At 47.1% G+C, this 18,666-nt stretch overlaps 1 protein-coding gene across 1 annotated transcript in view; it reads right to left on the bottom strand.

The window, feature by feature from the left end:
- DOCK1 (dedicator of cytokinesis 1) overlaps positions 1-16,411 on the bottom strand; it is a 473,828-nt gene extending 457,417 nt beyond the window's left edge. The window contains exons 1-4 of the mRNA XM_040486934.1: positions 16,322-16,411; positions 16,112-16,281; positions 8,226-8,380; positions 1,371-1,411 (exon numbers count right to left, since the gene is read on the bottom strand). Of these exons, the coding sequence (XP_040342868.1) occupies positions 1,371-1,411; positions 8,226-8,380; positions 16,112-16,281; positions 16,322-16,411 (456 nt within the window). The remainder of the gene's footprint in view (positions 1-1,370; positions 1,412-8,225; positions 8,381-16,111; positions 16,282-16,321) is intronic.
- Between the last annotated feature and the right edge of the window lie 2,255 nt (positions 16,412-18,666).

Genomic DNA, 18,666 nt, shown 5'->3' with positions numbered 1-18,666 from the left:
CCAAATAAGCATCAAAGGAAAGGGAACAGCTTGCCTGGGGCCTGCCCAGCACATGGCACATGGAGCTTCACCCCTGTTGTGTGGCTGTGGAGGGAGACGGTGGCCCATGATCCCAAGAACCCCAACTCTGTATAACAAAGTCCTCGGCTGTGGCTTTCTCACATGGAACTAGAGTTTCATCTGTGGGAATATTCTCTGGATTGTAGGGGGGCGCTCAAGTTTCCCTGGGAAATCTATCCCACCATCCACCTGCTTCGAACCCGCCATGTTCAAACGTCAAGGCACCAGGTCACTGGGTGTGTGAGACACGCAGCCCCGTCTGAGTCTGGCAGGATGGGGTAGGAGGTCCCCGCTCCTGTCTGCAGACTGGCCTCCCCAACAGTACTATCTACGCCAGAGGAGGACAGCCCTGCTGTCCTCAACCCGGGCCCTTCCCGAGTCACAGCCACTAAGGACGAACAGCTCCCCACTGTCCAGCATGGCCTGTCTGCAGGGTCTCTAGGGGAAGCAGAGCAGGAATTTCCCTGCTCGAGCCTCTGGACTTGGAAAGCCTTAGTTACGGGCTCAGGACCGCTGGAGGAGCCCAGCCCAGTTAGGAGATAATGAGAGGCAAAGTTAAGAAACAGAAGTGAAATGAGCCATCTGCCAAGCGTAAGTAGATGTTAAAGTGTGTACGTTAACGTGGGCAGGGCCTAATCATAGCTTAGAATGGACGGGATTTCAAACTCGGAATAAAACAGAAGGGCCGTAATTAGGTTTTTTGAAGCTAAGAATGGAAAAGCCACAGGAGAACTGCGTGCGGGGGCGTCCACCACCAGGATCGGGGTGTGATGGCCCGTCTTCGCCTCAGAAGCTCACACTGCCACGCGAGCAGACTGCCCTGGGACACAGAAGCTCTCTCTGGCGAGCGCCTGATGCAGTTTAAGAAGAGTTACATGCAAGAGGCAAGCAAGCATGCGTGAGCTTTGCAAGTCTGTTGTCATCACGGATAACGTAAGACTGACAATTACAAGCAGTGTGTTTTTCTTTCTGAAGTCATTACACCCAGATCATTCTCGTACACCTTCCTGTACTTCAACAGGGTGCAACATTCCACCCGGAAGAGAGGATTCCGCCCTTCGTGACAGGAGGTCAGCACTGCACCTCAGCCCAGCGATTCCGTCATGGAAGTGAAGCCAGCGTTTCTATAAGCGCATGTTGTTCCAAAGGCAAACAATTCAGGGTAGCCCATGTTTCAGCCTACACATTTTTTCAGCCCAGAGCAAGAGATATAGAAGGAAAACTTGTGGACACAAAAGGGGTAGGATTGATTTCCTCTCACCGGGTGATGTATGAAGGGACATGCACTGGGTTTCAGAAAGACGACTTACCTTCTTAGACTTTTTTCTCAAGGTGTAACCTCTGTACCACCCTAAACAAACAAAAGTTGAAATAGTTAGAACAAGGAGACATCCTAGGACCCTGACGATACCCTCCCGTCATACAGGATCCGTTACTTTGCAGAAGCAGGGAAATCAGTTTGCCACAAGAATCCAATAATCCCAACACCGTGGAAATATACTGGAAGGTTCCCGAGGGCGCGTCTCAAAGTCGCCAGGCTGGTGACCTTCCCGAACACACCACCAGCTCTTTTCATTTTCATCTGCCACTCGAGACCTCGAGGCTATCACTTTGGGGTTAAGCAGCACAGCCCCATGAGGAAAAATCGTCCCTTTGACCACTCATCCCTGAGCAGGCTCCTTGGGTATACACCTCCCCATTGCTTCCTCTCCCTGATTTGGACAAGGGTCACAGCCAAGCGCACAGACCAGCATCCTCAGATCAAGAACTGCCCATAACAGAGACCCTATTGAGCGTTAACTTCCTCCATCCGGAGACACTGTGCCCTGAAGCAGCCGTGATCTCACCACGTACGTCTGGGGCAAAGACTCAGCCCCCAACCGGAAGCGCCAGGCCCGGGAACAAGGGCCCACCCAGCCCCTGGGGTTTGGCCTTGACTCCAGTTCCCACGGAAGCCAAAGACGGGCACACTAGGACTGTCAGCACAGGGTACAAACAGAAGAGCCCTTTCGACGGCAACACAGCCCTGACCACACCCTTGGCATCTCTGCTCAAGCCGAGGGTGGAAATGGTCCCTGCGGATGCCTCGGTGTCCACAGCCAGTCTCCAGCCTCCCAACAGCCTCACTTCGCACGACGTCCGTGGGTATCTGCTTACCCCAAAGGCTCTGAAGTCACTCTGGCCATGTTGCTCAGGGAAAGTAAATCCAAACTCAAATTCCAACTCTGCCCCACTGGGGCAAAAGAACCCGGTCAGAGAATCACGGGAGCCCGCAGAGAGTTATCCCGTAAGTTTCCAGACAATAACCAAATAAAGGGCTCTTACACAGTATCAGAAATCAAAGCTCAGAAACTAGCCATGTCTGAGCGAGCTCAGAATATTGCCACAATGACGGCACCCTCTTACCAAACAGCAAGCATATTACCAACCAGAAGCAAGGAAGAAGATCACAGACCAGAAAGTGATGGGGTGGAAATGAGCAAAGTCCTCGAGGGATTAACAACAGATGCTTTCTAAGCACTCGCAACCAGAGATGGACATTCCCAGGATCCTTGCAAAGGATTTGCTAAGATCTAGTGGTGACCGCTTTGCTTTCTTGACAAAGGGACTCACCAGATGGACTGGGGACACAGCGGATGCAAAGTGTCCAGATTTCCGCCACACATGTGTGGGACTGTCTCCAGAAAGCCGTACTGTCTACCTCACTGGTCGGTGCGTGGCGGTCCAGAACCTGTGCCCGTCGAGGGCAGTGTTCACACACAGTGAAATGGAAAAAGAGGGGCGGTCGATGCAGTCAGCAGCCTGCGTCTAGAACCTAAGAAAGGCTCTATTGGTTCAACTTTAAGGACAGGCCTCCACCCCTTCATTGTAGCCTTCATATTTTCATTATTAACACGCCCTTTCTTTCTCTGAAACTGACAAGGGGTAAATGCCCCAGAACCTATAAGGAAAATACTATAAAATGACAGGAAAAACACAGAAACTAAGCAGAACAGAGCAGCGCTTCACCACAATGTATAGAAGACGTCCAAGGACTTACCCCTGAGCGAAGAGAGGCTCAAACTTCATAATAATCAGACACAATTTTACTGCCCAAACTTTAGGGGTAAAAATTGTTATGCTGCACGATATGGGCAGCCCTGGGCACCGTGGGGAAGAGTACAGCCTACAGGAACCCAAGGGGAGCAACCTTCTCTACCTCTCCAAAGCATCTGTCCCCACGGCCTGCAACCGACAACCACCACCTGGGAAGGCGTCCCTGGGAAAGACACGCGCACACCCGCCCGTGCACACCCGCAGGACAGATGCAAGATACCCATGCAGCGTGATGCGGGGTGGTGTCAGTGGAGGGGATCTGAGTGCCCAGAGCTGGGAAGGCTGTTGATAAAACATGGGGAGCACACACACAGCAGTGGGAGCTGTGAACTAAACAGAACGCTAAAAATAAACAGGTGTGCGTCTTAAAATGTAGCGCTGGGTAAAAAAGTAAAGAACAGAACGAGAGCTATGCTCACATTTATACACATGAAAAGTACATGCATGCCAAACAGGACAAGAACAGGAACATCCACTTCAAACATGGTGAAAGGGTTTTCCACGGGAAGAGGGGAAGAAAGGGGTGAGCCATGGGGATAAAATGTAGGGAGTCTTGTCTTTTTTTAACGTTGAAACAATAGCTGGTAATAGTTTCTTAACTGCCTTCCTAAGCAAAATGAAAACCTATCATCTTCCTCCCCAGATTATTTGCATACATTATTCCTTCAACCAACTGAGCCCACACACTATGTAATGTGCCAGAGACCACACCAGACAGAGCAAAATACAGAAAGAGAGGAGACCGAATTTCTGACGTGCGTGAGCTCGCAAATCGGAAGACCTCCTAAGGGAAGCAGGGGCCACACCGTGTTGCAGGACAGAGACTGTAGCTCGAAGGAGAGAAGATGTCCCTGCAAAGTCTTTTTTCAAGGAAGGGAGGAGATATAAGAGAATTAGGAGCAGGAGGTCCAGGGCCAGTAGTAGTAACGGGCTGATAAACTTCTCCCAGGCAGAGCTCACGAGTGGTCTCCTCTCCGTGGAGTCAACCAACCTGCTTCAAACAAGAGACACCCACCTAAGAGACAGCCCCTAATCTCAGGGAGCACACAGTCCAGCACAGGAAAATGGCAGCCGAGCCATCGAGTACCACACAGTGTTCCCAGCAGAACAACAGGAGGAACACACTCACTCAAGTCCAGGGGTGGTGCCGAGACGGGACGGTACCAGGCAGAGGAAAGGAGGTGGGAGGCAGACAGGAGGGAGCTTTTGCCCAGGCAGGATGTGCTCGGGTTGAGTCTTCAAGGACGCCCCATGGCCAGTCAGATGGAGGAGGGAGAAGGGGCGCTAGGCAGAGCAGCATGCGGAAAGGTGCCTTCACTGTGCCCTGAGAAGCCATCAGCATCAAGGACAGAACATGCATGAGGAAGAAGCTGGAGTTTCTTCAAGGGTGGGCAGGTGAGAACCACCATCACCAAGGTTCTGGGATCGGCCCAGTGTCTAAGTAGCTGCCCGAAGATGGACAGGACATTCACTTATGTCAGGTGTATGGTGACCTGCCCCGAGTGCTGCACAAGAGAGTCAAAACCCAGATGTGACCAAATCGCGTCTGCATGGTCAGCATCCACGTGCACAACGGGCATTCTGCAGAAAGCACCAACCGGCGTCCCGCTGCATGGGGGCACAGTCAGCCCTGCGGCCGAAATCTCAGCGCACAAAATAATCATCCCCAGGAAGATGGTAACCACAGCTATGGCGCTCGGCCACGGGGCCAGGGCCAGGTGGCCGGTCGCCTGGGACAACTTGCAAAGGATGTCTGCTGAGTGGAGGCTGGGCTGGACGGCTCAGTGGTCTTCTATGAGACGAGAGCCTTAGCAACGTGACTGCCTTCTCCAGTCTGCCACGGGTTAAACTGTGTCCCTCAAAATAGATGCTGAAGTCCTAACTCTATCCATAAATGTGACCTTATCTGGAAATAAGGTCTTTGCAAATGATCGAGTTAAAATGATCTCATTATACCGGGCCCTGGCGTCCTTATCAAAAGGAGAAGCAGACAGAGACACACACAAGACGCTGCCGTGTGAAGACGAGGCAGAAACCAGAGTGTTGCGTCTACAGTCTAAGAACACCAAAGACTATTGGCAAACCACAGAAGCCGGGGAGATGCACGGAAAAGCTTCTCCCTCACGGCCCTCAGAGGAACCAGCACAGCCCACATCCTGATCTCGGACTACCAGCCTCCAGCCCTGGGAGAGAACACACCTCTGCTGTCTGTTTAAGCCACCCGGTGTGTGGTACTTTGCTATAAAGGCCCCAGGAAACTCCCACTGTCTCACAAGGCCTTCGAGGGACACATGCTGATGGCCCAAAAAGGAGCTCATGTGTATTTGGGGAGAAAATATATTATTACCCCTGTAAAAATTTGAATATGTTCAGTCCCAGGATAGTGGTTTAAACAAAAGAATAATTTCCTAATCTTTGTACACAGCCTGCAACCTCCCTGGAGTACAGCATCCAGCCCCCAAGAGCCACATGGAAATGAGCAGGTGGCAGGACCGTTCACCGGAGAATCAATTAATAAACACGGGACCATGGCTCACCTCTCCAGTCTGGTTGAGCCTGGGCACTGCTTAAAGGCAGAGGTATGCCTTCAATGAACCCTCCAAGTTCCTTCCACCTGCACAGTGACCTGTAAACTGCTTTTTCTTTGCTCTAAGCTCCAGGCCCTCATGAGCCCGAGAGAGAGAAATTAACCGCAACTTAAAGTAAATTTGTTCTTTGAACCTTACTATAAAGAGTGATCATCTAGAATGTATATTCTCTGCAGAAATCCAAGTCATATCCTGAAAAGGATCACACAGAAAAAGAAAATTAAATTTGACAAACAGAAATACATTTTCTTAGAGGAAATGTAGGAGGGGAGAGGAGGAAAGAAAAAAAAAAAAAATGCCGAACTCAAACACAATCCGTGAAACTTACATAGAACAAATGGGAAGAACAGAAAAACAATTATGCCATTTTTATTTGATGAACAAAGACACCAAGTTTCCCAAAGCCAAAAGTACTTCCCCAGAAGCATTTCTCTGATCAGATTCTGATTGAAACCAAAACGACAGTTGTCATGGGAAAGGAATTTGTTTTGTGTGAAAGCGTCTTTACAAAGATTGGAGCATTTTAATCAGAATCTGGAAGACTGACTAGCCCAGAAACTGAATGCTCACTGAAGGATCCTTTACCACGATGCCTGCTAGCCAATTTTTTTTTTTAAGTCAAATGTACACCAAGGATCGCTGGCTCGTCATAGGATCCTACTGTTTGAAGAGTCCATTCTTCTGATGAAGCGAAGAACAAGAGGTAGCAGTCTCTGCGTGCCCAGACTGACCGGAAATTGCTATCTCTTTAGGAATGACGTCATCGCCCAGAGTTTATTAACCAGGATTTCAACTTCGGGGTCAAACATAAAAAAGATGTAAGAGCACTTTGCCTTCAGATCAGTAAAGTGTCTGAGATGAGAGGTTTGATCCCTAATCTCTACTTAATTTCTCTCTGCTTCCTCTCCAACACTGGCAATAGGTACCGAGAGCAGATACGGCAATCCAACTGTCAGCTATAAAAACTGAAAACAAGCAGAAGGCACCCATCACAACTACTCATTCACTTAAGGACAGGGTCTGTTTTCACAGTTACATCTGCTTCACGGCAGACGACACTAAAGCTGATTTTTTCTTTCCCCTACCAGGACGATTTTAGGGTTAAAGACGCAAAGGGACTACAATTCTAAGCCCACGTGAGTCACAAGGGCAAACCAGGGACATGGCCTCGGGGGTATTCCTAGTGGCCTGGGAGGAACACTGCAGCAAGCCACAGCCTGCCTGGCGCACAGAGGCTCACGTCTGCTTCGCTCTTGTGCAAAGTGATTTCCTGAACGGAGTGTGAAGCCCAGTTCACCGATTACGACCGGGTGACTTCAATCTCCTCTCTTACCCCCACCTCCTACTGGAAGGGTTTAGCTAAACCCAATCTAAAAGCAATTTTTCTATTGAAATGATCGATTTTAATCAGTTCTTTTCATCCATCTGCTCTACGGGAGTCGCCCCTTCAAGCAGGAAATAAAGCCACCAATGCTAAAACACAATTTTACAAAAACGTCCGGATCTGAGGAGTTTCAGACGTCCAGGCCATCGTTGCTCCCCTTCTGTGTGACAGTAACCTCAGAACAAGCAGAACAAGGTGGGGGGGGGGGGGGGGGGCCGCTAATGATATGCATGACACTAAAGACAAAAACCAACTGTGTGTGGGGCGCCTGGGTGGCTCAGTAGGTTGAGCCTCCGACCTCGGCTCAGGTCATGATCTCGCGGTCTGTGAGTTCGAGCCCCGTATCCGGCTCTGTGCTGACAGCTCAGAGCTTGGAGCCTGCTTCAGATTCTGTGTGTCCCTCTCTCTCTGCACCTCCCCTGCTCGCACTCTGTCTCTCTCTCTCCTCAAAATAAATAAACATTAAAAAAAAAAAACTGTGTGAAAAATCAAAGACATTTAAGAACCACTGTCACAAAAGTACATTTACAGGATTTCTAATCTATTGGGTAATGATTGCTTCACGGGACCATGTCCCACAGAGCTGTGACAAACTCCAATCACCTCTAAGAAAACAGGGTCAAAGAAAAAAAAAACAACAATCTTGGTTCCTTTAAGGGTGTTGTTAACAAATCTAAATGAGAACAGAAAAAGTCTTACCGGATACATCAAATACATCAAAACAATCACTTAAACGCTAAAGTATCTTAAATATTTCTTTCCATTATTTTTTCAAGTGGTCAGTTATTCATAGTCAAGATTTATATACATTTGCAAAAAAGGAACCAAAGGGTTCTGTTGTTTTTAATGAAAACAGCTATTTCCCCAGAAAACTTTAGAGTCTAAAATCCAGAATTTTTAGTTTTGGGTTCATTGTAATAAAGTATCATTTAAATAACAAATAGCCTCATGACTACTCTCACCTGAAATGGCATCCATCATGCAAGAAAAGCGATCGTATGAGAAAAAGACTCGTGTTGACACGTATTTTGGAAACACTGAAAAAGTGTGCTAATTGCCCAAAACGGTAAGAGAAAAGACACCAGAAGCATACGCACCTTCATATGTTTCTAAGATGTGCACAGTGTCTCCTATTTGTAGGGAAAGTTCATCCGCTCCCCTGGCATCGTAGTTATAAAAAGCTGTGAAGAAAAAGGGATAAGAAGATATCAGCAGAGGTAGAAGGGACTTTGCTGCCTTGTTCCTGCTTGTTCTTCATGTTGAAACGCATCCAGTCCGTGCCTGGATCATCCTCCCGGACAGCCTCAAAAGTAGCCTTTTCTTTCAAGAGACAAATATAAAGAGTCGTCAAGTAGAAGAAACCCGTAACCCCACGCAACCGTAAGTGATTTTTCTTAGTGTGGTCCTACAAATCTCTAGCGATCGACGCAGTGTGGCAGTGGCACAGAAACAGACACACAGACCGACAGAACACTGTTGACAGCCCAGAAATACACCCACACTAGCACGGTCAAGAAGGAGGACGTGAAATCTGCCGTTTTGACCACTTGTAAGTTCCGATACAAGGGCAACAGTGACGTCCGCGGTGCCGCACACTCATCACCACCAGCAACATCCACAACCTCTCCGCCACTCCAAACACAAACTCCATACCTGGTAAGCGGTACCTCCGCATTCCCCCTCCCCCGAGCCCCTGAGAACCTGTGGTCCTTCTCCATCCCTCAGAAGCGTGACTACTCCACCTGCCTCATCTACATGGAATCAACCGGGGGCACCTGGGTGACTCAGTGCGTTGAGCGTCTGACTTCAGCGCCAGTCATGATCTCACGGTTTGTGGGTTCCAGCCCCACATCAGGCTCTGCACTCTCAGCACAGCGCTCGCTTCTGATCCTCTGTCTCCATCTCTCTCTGCCCCTCCCTCGCTCGCGTCTCTTTCTTGCTCAAAAATAAATAACATTTAAAAATAAATAAATAAATAAATAAAATCAAACAATACTGTCCTTTTTCTATCTGTCTTCTTCAACAGAATGTTTTAAGGCTCATGCATACTATCCCATGTATCAGAACTTTATTCCCTTTTATGGCTGAATGTTTGCAAGAGGAAGAACATTTTAATTATCATTTTAATTATCACTTCACGTACTGCCTATATTTCCACTAATAGATATTTTAATTAAATAATTATTTCCTAACTATGAATCAATTACACATGGACTGAATATTCTTTAGAAACCAAACTGATTTTTTGTTTAATATTTATTTTTGAGAGACAGAGAGAGAGAGAGACAGAGAGAGACAGGGCACTAGCGGGGGAGGGGCAGAGAGAGAGGGAGACACAGAATCCAAATCAGGCTCTGGGCTCCGAGCTGTCCCTATTTCTCTTAGAGAAGCACCTAAAAAAGTCATACCATTAAATGCAGACCACAATTTTGCTCCAGCATGATGAGGTGAAGGTAACTATCACAGTGGAAAAAGGATATTAGAAAGTGTTAAAGACACAAAAAGTACAGGTAGCCCACTCTCCAAAAAAAAAAAAAAAAAAAAAAAAAAGGAAGAAGAAGAAAGAAAGAAAACATATGGAAAGAAGAAGTACAAAGTACCCAGATTTCAAACTATACTACAAAACTGTAAAATCAAAACAGTATGGTTTTGGCACAAAACAGACAAATCGATCAGTAGAACAGAATAGATAGCCCCAAAATACACCCATGCTTATACGGTCAATTAAGTAACAACAAAGGAAGCAACAATGTACAACAGGGAAAAGACAGTTTGTTCAACAAATGGCGTTGGGAGAACCTGACAGCTACGTGCAAAAGAATGAAACTGGACCACTTTCTTACACGTCACACAAAAATAAACTCAAGATGGATTAAGGACCTACATGTGAAATCTGAAACCATAAATCTCCTAGAAGAAAACACAGGCAGTAATTTCTCTGACATCATCCACTGAAATACTTTTCTAGATATGTTTCCTCAGGCAGAGACACAAAAGCGAAAATAAACTATTGAGACTGTAGCAAAATAAAAAGCTTTTGCATAGAGAAGGAAACCATCAACAAAACAAAAGGACAAACTACTGAATAGGAGACGATATTTGCAAATGATACATCTGATGAGAGGGTAGTATCCAAAATACACAATGAACGTATACAACTCAACACCAACACAAAACAATCCAATTAAAAAATAGGTCGGGCTTTAACAAATGGTGTTGGGAAAACTGGACAGCAACATGCAGAATGAAACTGGACCACTTTCTTACACCATACACACACAAAAATTCAAAATGGATGAAAAAACCTAAATGAGACAGGAAACCATCAAAATCCTAAAGGAGAACACAGGCAGCAACCTCTCTGACCTCAGCCACAGCAACTTCTTACTAGACACGTCACCGGAGGCAAGGGAAACAAAAGCAAACATGAACTATCGGGACTTCATCAAGATAAAAGGCTTCTGCACAGCAAAGGAAACAATGAACAAAACTAAAAGGCAGCCTACAGAATGGGAGAAGATATTTGCAAAGGACATTATCTGATGAAGGGTTAGTATCCAAAATACATAAAGAACTTACCAAACTCAACACCCAAAAAGCAAATAACCCAGTGAAGAAATGGGCAAAAGACATAAGCAGGCATTTTTCCAAAGAAGATTATCCAGATGGCTAACAGATACATGAAAAAATGTGTAACGTCAGTCATCATCAGGGAAATACAAGTCAAAACCACAATGAGATACCACCTCACACCTATCAGACTGACTAAAAGCAATGACACAAGAAACAACAGGTGCTGGCAATGATGCAGAGAAAGGGGAACCCTCATGCACTATTGGTGGGAATGCAAACTGGTGCAGCCACTCTGGAGAATAGTATGGAGGTTCCTCAAAAAACTAAAAAGTGAACTACCCTACGATCCAGCAATTGCACTAGTAGGTATTTACCCAAAGGATACAAAAATACAGATTCAAAGGGGTACATGCTCCCCAATATTTATAGCAGTATTATCAACAATGGCCAAATTACAGAGAGAGCCCAAATGTCCATCAGCTGATAAATGGATAAAGATGTGGCGTATGTATGTGTGTGTGCATGCACACATACACACACACACACACACACACACACACACACACACACACACACACACTGGAATATTACCCAGCCATCAAAAATGAACTCTTGCCATTTGCAATGACATGGATGGAGCTAGGATATAACGTGCTATGAAAAATATAGCAGAGAAAGACAAACAGCATATTTCACTCATATGTGGAACTTAAGAAATAAAACAGATGAACATATGGGAAGGGGGGAAGAAAAGAAAGGGAAACAAACCACAGTGCTTATTTATTTATTTATTTTGGGAGAGAGAGAAAGCAGAGCAGGGGTTGGGGGGGGGGGGGGGAGAGAGAAAATCCCAAGCAGGCTCCATACTCAACACAGGGCTCAATCTCACGAACCTTGAGATCGTGATCTGAGCCCAAATCAAGAGTTGGACACTCAATGGACTTAGCCACCCAGGCACCTAAGACGCAAGAGACTCTTAATGATAGAGAACAAACTGTGGGTGGAGGGAGGGAGGTAGATGGGGGATGGGCCAGATGGAGGATGGGCATGAAGGAGGGCACCTGCGATGAGCCCTGGGCGTTATAAGTTTTGAATCACTAAAATCTACTCCTGAAACCAATATTGCACTGTATGTTCACTAACTAAAATTTAAATTTAAAACAATGGACAGAGAACTTAAATAGACACTTTCCCGAAGAGGACATACAGATGGCCAACAGACACACGAAAAGATGCTCAACATCGCTAATCACCAGGGAAGTGCAGATCAGACCCACAATTAAATAATAATCACCTAGAATCAAAAAGACGACATAACAAGTGGTCGCGAGGATGTGGAGAAAACGGAACCCTCATGCACTGTTTATGGGGATGTAAATTATGCAGCCACTGTGGAAAATAGTATGGAGGGTCCTCAAAAAATTTAAAATATAAATATCATATGATCCAGCAATCCCTACTGGACATTTACCCAAAGAAAGTGAAAACACTAATTCCAAAAAATATCTGCACCCCTAGTTTACTGCAGCATTATTTACAATAGCCAAGAAATGGGAGCACATGAGTGGCTCAATCAGTTAAGCATCTGACTCCTGATATCAGCTCAGGTTGTGATCTCGCGGCCACGGGCTCAAGTCCTGAATCGTGCTGTGTGCCAAGCAGCGTGGAGCCTGCTTGGGGTTCTCTCTCTCCCCCTCTCTCTGCCCTTCCCCCACCTCTCAAAATAAATAAATATACATAACAAAAACAATAGCCAAGATTTGGAAGAACCCAAGTGTCCAGTGATAGACGAACGGATAAAGATGTGAGCACAACGGAACAGTGCTCATCCATAAAAAAGGAGGACACCCAGCCATTTTCAACAACATGGATGGACCCAGAGGGTATTATGCTAAGTGAAATAAGTAGGACAAAGACAAATACTGTATCATTTCACTTATATGTTGCATCTAAAAGACAGATGAACAAAAAAAAAAAAAAACTAAAAAATAGACAAATACAGAGAACAAACTGGTGGGTGCCAAAGAGGAGTCGGATGCGGGATGTTGAAACAGGTAGAATTAAGAGGTACAAACTTCCAGTCACAGGTAGGAAGGAAGGAAGGAAAAAAGGAAGGACAGTGATACAGTGATGTTCGTCCTTTCCAATGGATCCTACTTGAAAACATAGCAGACTAAATGTAAAACTCCTCTTCAAACTCCTGATCAATTTCTCATCCATCCATCCTGAACTCTCTGCCAGACCAGGCTATTCTCCGGTGGTATTTCACTGTGTCCATCTCTAAAATTCTCCTTGATCATATGTGCAAACTCTGGCAAGTATGGGAGGCCCTCCACCACCTGACCATGTCGCCTCTCCTTCCTCCAGCCACACACAGTATGGACCCCAGGAGGGGTTCCTATCCCTGCCTCTCCCTGAGAGACAGAAGCCAGCCTGTGCCACACCTGTGTGGACCAATCTACCCTCCCCGCCACCGATGGGGTTTTCCCAGCAGGTGCACCAGTATGTTTCTCTCTCAATCCCCTCACCAAACGTCCCCATCATGGCATACTTCCTGCTGTCCACTGCATTCCTGAGCTACCTGTAGCTGGCAAGGCCGGCCAGACCCAGGCGGACTCCCTGGCATTCCCACCCATGGTCCCTGGAGCCAAACGAAATGCACAGGGTAACGCCTCTACCCTTGAAGACCGGGGTGACCTCCAGCAAATGACCTACCTTCTCCATATTCAGCTTTCCCCATAAAATAAGGCTCTGGAAATCCACACCTCATAGGATTACGTGTGTATTTTGGGTCTTAAAATAATGCCACAGACGGATTTGGTGATTTGAACACCGGGTGTCCTGCAGTCAACACCTAAATGATAAAGGCTCTCGTGGTGGTTGGGAGTGTTTTGTTTTTACTGCAATAAAGACTTCTATCACTACCAGAATCCTTTTTAAAAAGCCAAAGCGAGCAGACTAACACATGATCACAAAAATCCTAAAACATCAAAAACCGTATACATGAAGAAAATTCCATGTCCATAGGCATTTTCCTGTATTTCCACCAAAATTCATAAAGTTTAAATGTCCTCAACTGGCATAAATGGTTATTAGTAGTTATTAAGTTTATTTAGCATTTTATGGCGAATCTTAACAAGAAATAACCACATTAGGTAAAGGGAGCTCGGAGCATATGCCCAGCCTTTCCTGGTTCTGCAGAACCATATTCCTAAGCCTTTAGGGGCCATAAATGCATTTGTCACAGCTCTTAACAGCATCCCTGCCAGCATGTCTATTCTGTTGGAAGACGTGGAAAAAATAAACACATCAAAAATAATAAAAATAAAATAAAGCGGACACGTCCCCTATAAACACATTCAGGCCCGTGTGAATTTATAAGGCACACAGGCAAAACTCTTTAGGCATCTGCCCCTCCATCTCTGAAGCAGGCGGACAAAAGCAGTCGTGAGAAAAGAAACTTCAAATTTAACTATGAAAGGGGCCTTAAAGACCCCTGATTTTATAGATGAAGGGGAAAAAGGACCTTTGAGCATTCATGCCTGTGGCCCCAATGACACAGCAGAGTTAAGACCACCACAGTGGCTGCCCAGCCCTCCTGGCCTTTGTTCTTAGTATCACAGCCTAAACAATCCCATATTTAAAGGCAAATTAAAGGGGCGCCTGGGTGGCGCAGTCGGTTAAGCGTCCGACTTCAGCCAGGTCACGATCTCGCGGTCCGTGAGTTCGAGCCCCGCGTCAGGCTCTGGGCTGATGGCTCGGAGCCTGGAGCCTGTTTCCGATTCTGTGTCTCCCTCTCTCTCTGCCCCTCCCCCGTTCATGCTCTGTCTCTCTCTGTCCCAAAAATAAATTAAAAAAAAAAAAAAGTTGAAAAAAAATTAAAAAAAAAAAAGGCAAATTAAAAGACTCAACTATATAAGATTATTGGCCAAGGGAGTGGGAGGGAGGGGAAAGTGTGCTGGATGGAACGATTCCCCCCCCACACCCCGCCAAAGATATCAACATCTGAGTTCCTGGAACCTGAAAGGATGTCACCACCTTACATGGCAAAGGGGTCTTTGCAGGGGCATCAGGGGTGAGATCTCCACTGGGGATGCTAATCCTGGATTATCCAGGTGGAGCCAATACGATCCGAAGGTTCCACATGAGGCAGGAGGGCCAGACTCAGAGTCAGAAGACGGGATACAGCACAGATCGGAGTCATTCAAGGAAGGAGCCACACACCCTGGAATGCAGGTGACCCCCGTCAGCCACAAAAGGTAGGGAAGTGGACCCCCCCTCGAGCCTCCAGAAGGAACACAGCCCACACCTCGATTTCAGGACCTCTGGCCTCCAGAGCTGTCACATAGTAAGCAGGTGTTGTCTAAGCTACTGAGTTTGTGCCCATTGGTTACAGCGGCCACAGGAAGCATACAGGGAGGTATACGGACGACAACGCAAAAGGAGTGTTTTGAGGCTATTTATTTACTGCTGCAGGCGCACTGACACAGGCTCCCAACCGCGGGCATCTGAATCTGAGCAGTCCGTCCGTGGCCGATGCTCCCCAATTCTTGGGCGATAGGACAATGAAGACAAGGCAATGAATTTTTCGTAACAAACCCAGAAGTATTCAATATAAGACACTATTCCTAATCTGGTGATCTGACCTTTCAGAGCTGCCCCCTCTGTGAGGGGGGCAGAGAACAGCAGGAGAAAGAGCAGAAACATCTTCTCCTTTATTAAGCTGATGATGACAGATGACATCTGCAACACGTCTTCACTTGGTAGAAGCACAAAGACAGCAGCCTCTTTGCAAGCTGCCCATTTGTCTTCTTTATTTTTCTGATCTGTCACGACCCGGGAATGACTCCGCCAGAGAAAACGGTCAACCCGTGTCCGTTCACATCTTCGGATTCACCTCCATCTGGCTGGTGGGCTGGATGCCTAATGCATTCCTCCTCCTCAAACCCATCTGCCTTTTTTAATCGCCTGGCGAAAGGCGGGCGTCGATGGCTGGGTGCGCGTGCGCATTCAGCTGCCCTTCTCATCCCTGGACGGCAGCTTGCCGCGCTGCCCATGTGAAAAGTGAAATGAGAAGGATGCCGAGATGAACCCAGCATAAAGGTCCTTTCCCGGAATGCTGTTCATTCTTTTCCTGGAAGAGTCGGCAGCGGCCCAGAGTGAGTAGCACGGACCTTCTTTTCCCAGAAGAAAAAATGAACAGGCCGGTCCGTGCCTCACTCAGCTTATATGCATCGGAGACGAGAAACGGCAAAGCCATCCCCTCTGCTCGGTCTCCGGACGACCCTACAAAGGGCTGCCGGAGGATGCAGGGAAAGAACTGTGGCTTCGGATGAAACAAGAGGGCTTCCGCTCGCCCTTCCACTTCCTCCATTATTATTAATGTTGGAGGTGCTAAAGATAAAGCTACTGCTGCTGCTGATGGTGTAAGCCTGGGATACCTTGGATGATGATAACGGTGACTACGGCAATGGTGGTGGCGGTGGTGGCGATGGTGATGATGGCCGTGGGGACAGTGGCGATGATGGCCGTGGGGACGGTGGTGGTAACGGTGGCGATGGCAGTGGGACGGTGGTGACACTGGTGGTGACAATGGTGATATGGCAGCGGGGCTACTGGCGATGGTCGTGGGGGCGATGGCTGTGGTGGTGGTGACGATGGTCACGGTGGCAGTGGGGACAGTGGTGATGGCAGTGGTGGTGGTGACCATGCCGCTGATGATACTAGCTGACACTGACTGATCATACTCTGTGGGCTACACGGTGGACAGAGCTTCACACGTTCAGACTGATTTGACCCTCACAACAGTCCTCTGAGGGTGGATACAGAATGTGTTCCAACTCCTTCCCCAGAGTTTATAGCAGCTTGGAGTCTGCCATGGCTGAGCACCCACTGGAGGGGATGTGAGGCCAAGGTTGGCCTGAACGAAGGGCCTCAGCGCCAACCCCTTCCATAGACCCTTCCTCAAACCTTGGCCAGGGTCCACCACAGCCCTCCCTAGGCCTCAGACCAGCCTGCCGGTAGCTCCCCTGCAAAGCAAACAAGCAGCCTGGACTCCCCAGACAGGCAAACACGCCTGTGCATTTCCAAAGTCCACCAATGTCTAAACATCGCGCCGATGGACTTCTTCCTGACAGTGAAGAACTCAAGCTGAGGGAGTTCCAGGAATGCAAGGTTGGTGTAACATCCCAAAACCAATCAAGGTAATTCGCCACATTAACAGAGGAAAGGATGAAAAGTCCTAAGACCATCCCAATTGGTACAGAAAAAGCATTTAAGGAAACGGAACTCCTATTGAGGGAAAAACAAAAAAGCCACCTTGACTACTCTGACATTAGGGAAGAACCTACAGTAGTCCATCAACCAACTTAACAGACGAAAACACGGAACCCTACGGAGGAGTTGTGACTTGCTCAAGGTGGCGCAAGGAGTTGATGACAGCTCCCAGGACCCCGTGGCGTCCCTTTCAGACCGTCTCCATCACCCCCCACTGAGTGACCCAAGGCTTCCCCACCTCTCACTGCAATGAAAACTAATATTTTTGCTGATCTCCTTGTATAAGCTCTCTCTTCTTCTATCCCCGGTTACCTTCCTGAAATCTTGTTCCAAAAAACTGCACTATTTCCCTGGGCTGTGCAAATAACGGGTAAAGCCTCCAGTACAGCATTCAAAGCCCTTTGGGCTGGGACTTGAACTCACCTTTCCAATCTCATCTCCCCCACACCCTTCCCGTTCTCCCCACTCCCCAGGCCTTCCGAAAGCTGTTCTGCCCCTGGAAATGCCTTCCTCCCTCCACTTCCAAAGGCCTCTTGTCTACAAGTCCATTTTTCATATCACACTCTTCTCCAGATCCTTCCTGAATTCTGACTTTCTCTTCTGCTCAAAAAAAGGTATGTGCATATCTGAATTAATTGCTTGCTCCACAACTTTTTCCTATAAACTGAAATCCCATGGCCTTGTAAGAGTGCTTATCTAAGTATCTGTCTCTCCCTTCAGACCAGATTTCCTTGAAGGAAGTAAACATTTATTAATCATTGGATTTCCCACAGTAGTTAATACCATGCCTCGCAGGCACTCAATAAAAATTCACAGAATTAAACCAGATCACCAAGTATTCCTTCTTGTGTGGTCTGCCTCAGAGCAAAAGCAAAAACTGTATCCTATATTCCATCCTCTTCTTCAAAATGACCCTGCCCTCTGCAGAAAAATCTAGGAGCCTGAGACTTATTTAATCAATAAGAAAGAGAGACACAACATTAGCTTTCCTATCTCTGTTTTGGGTCTCTTCCATCTAATGAGATAACCCACTGTCAGCACACGGGTTCAAAGCCTCCATAAAGCATCGAAGATGCGGGCTGGACCGCACATTACTTCTTGAAATCTGCTCAGCTCTTCCTATCCCACACGCTGTCCCCTTGAAATATGACTTGAGGATTTCAAGTAGCAATTTAAAAGTTAATTAATTCCTTTAAGAAGTCAATTTGTGAAAATTAATTGCTCTGTTTGTGATCTCATTCCCTTTGTCTTGCCTTCAGTTGGAAAAAAAAATGTTCCACGGCATCTTCTCAGGGCTGGGGGAAACGCAGACCGTGTCCTTAAGGGGACCGGGGCAAGGGCCCTGTCTGTGTCTGCTACAGGACTCCATTCTAAAGGGCCATCAACTGCTGTCGAGTCCATGCCGAACACATACACTCAGTATTGCCCAAGACTCTCAAGGGCTCCTGCTCTGCTCTAGTGCTGAGGGGGTGCTGGGGTTGGAAAGATGCACTAGGCCCCACGCAGCCACAGGGACCAGCCACCCCAGAGCGCGGTCCTCTAAGAAACAACCCTTTCACACACTGGACCCCTTCAGAAAATACAGCACAGAAAGAATCAAGATTGTGTGTGTGTGTGTGTGTGTGTGTACATGTGTATATATATATACATATGTATATACATATATATACATATATACATATATATATA

Source organism: Herpailurus yagouaroundi, unplaced genomic scaffold (genome assembly GCF_014898765.1).
Source record: "Herpailurus yagouaroundi ecotype Mexico unplaced genomic scaffold, PumYag 163, whole genome shotgun sequence".
In the NCBI taxonomy this organism is placed as follows: domain Eukaryota; kingdom Metazoa; phylum Chordata; class Mammalia; order Carnivora; family Felidae; genus Herpailurus; species Herpailurus yagouaroundi.
Note: the sequence above shows the minus strand (reverse complement) of the source record. Positions and strands in the feature narration are given on the sequence as shown.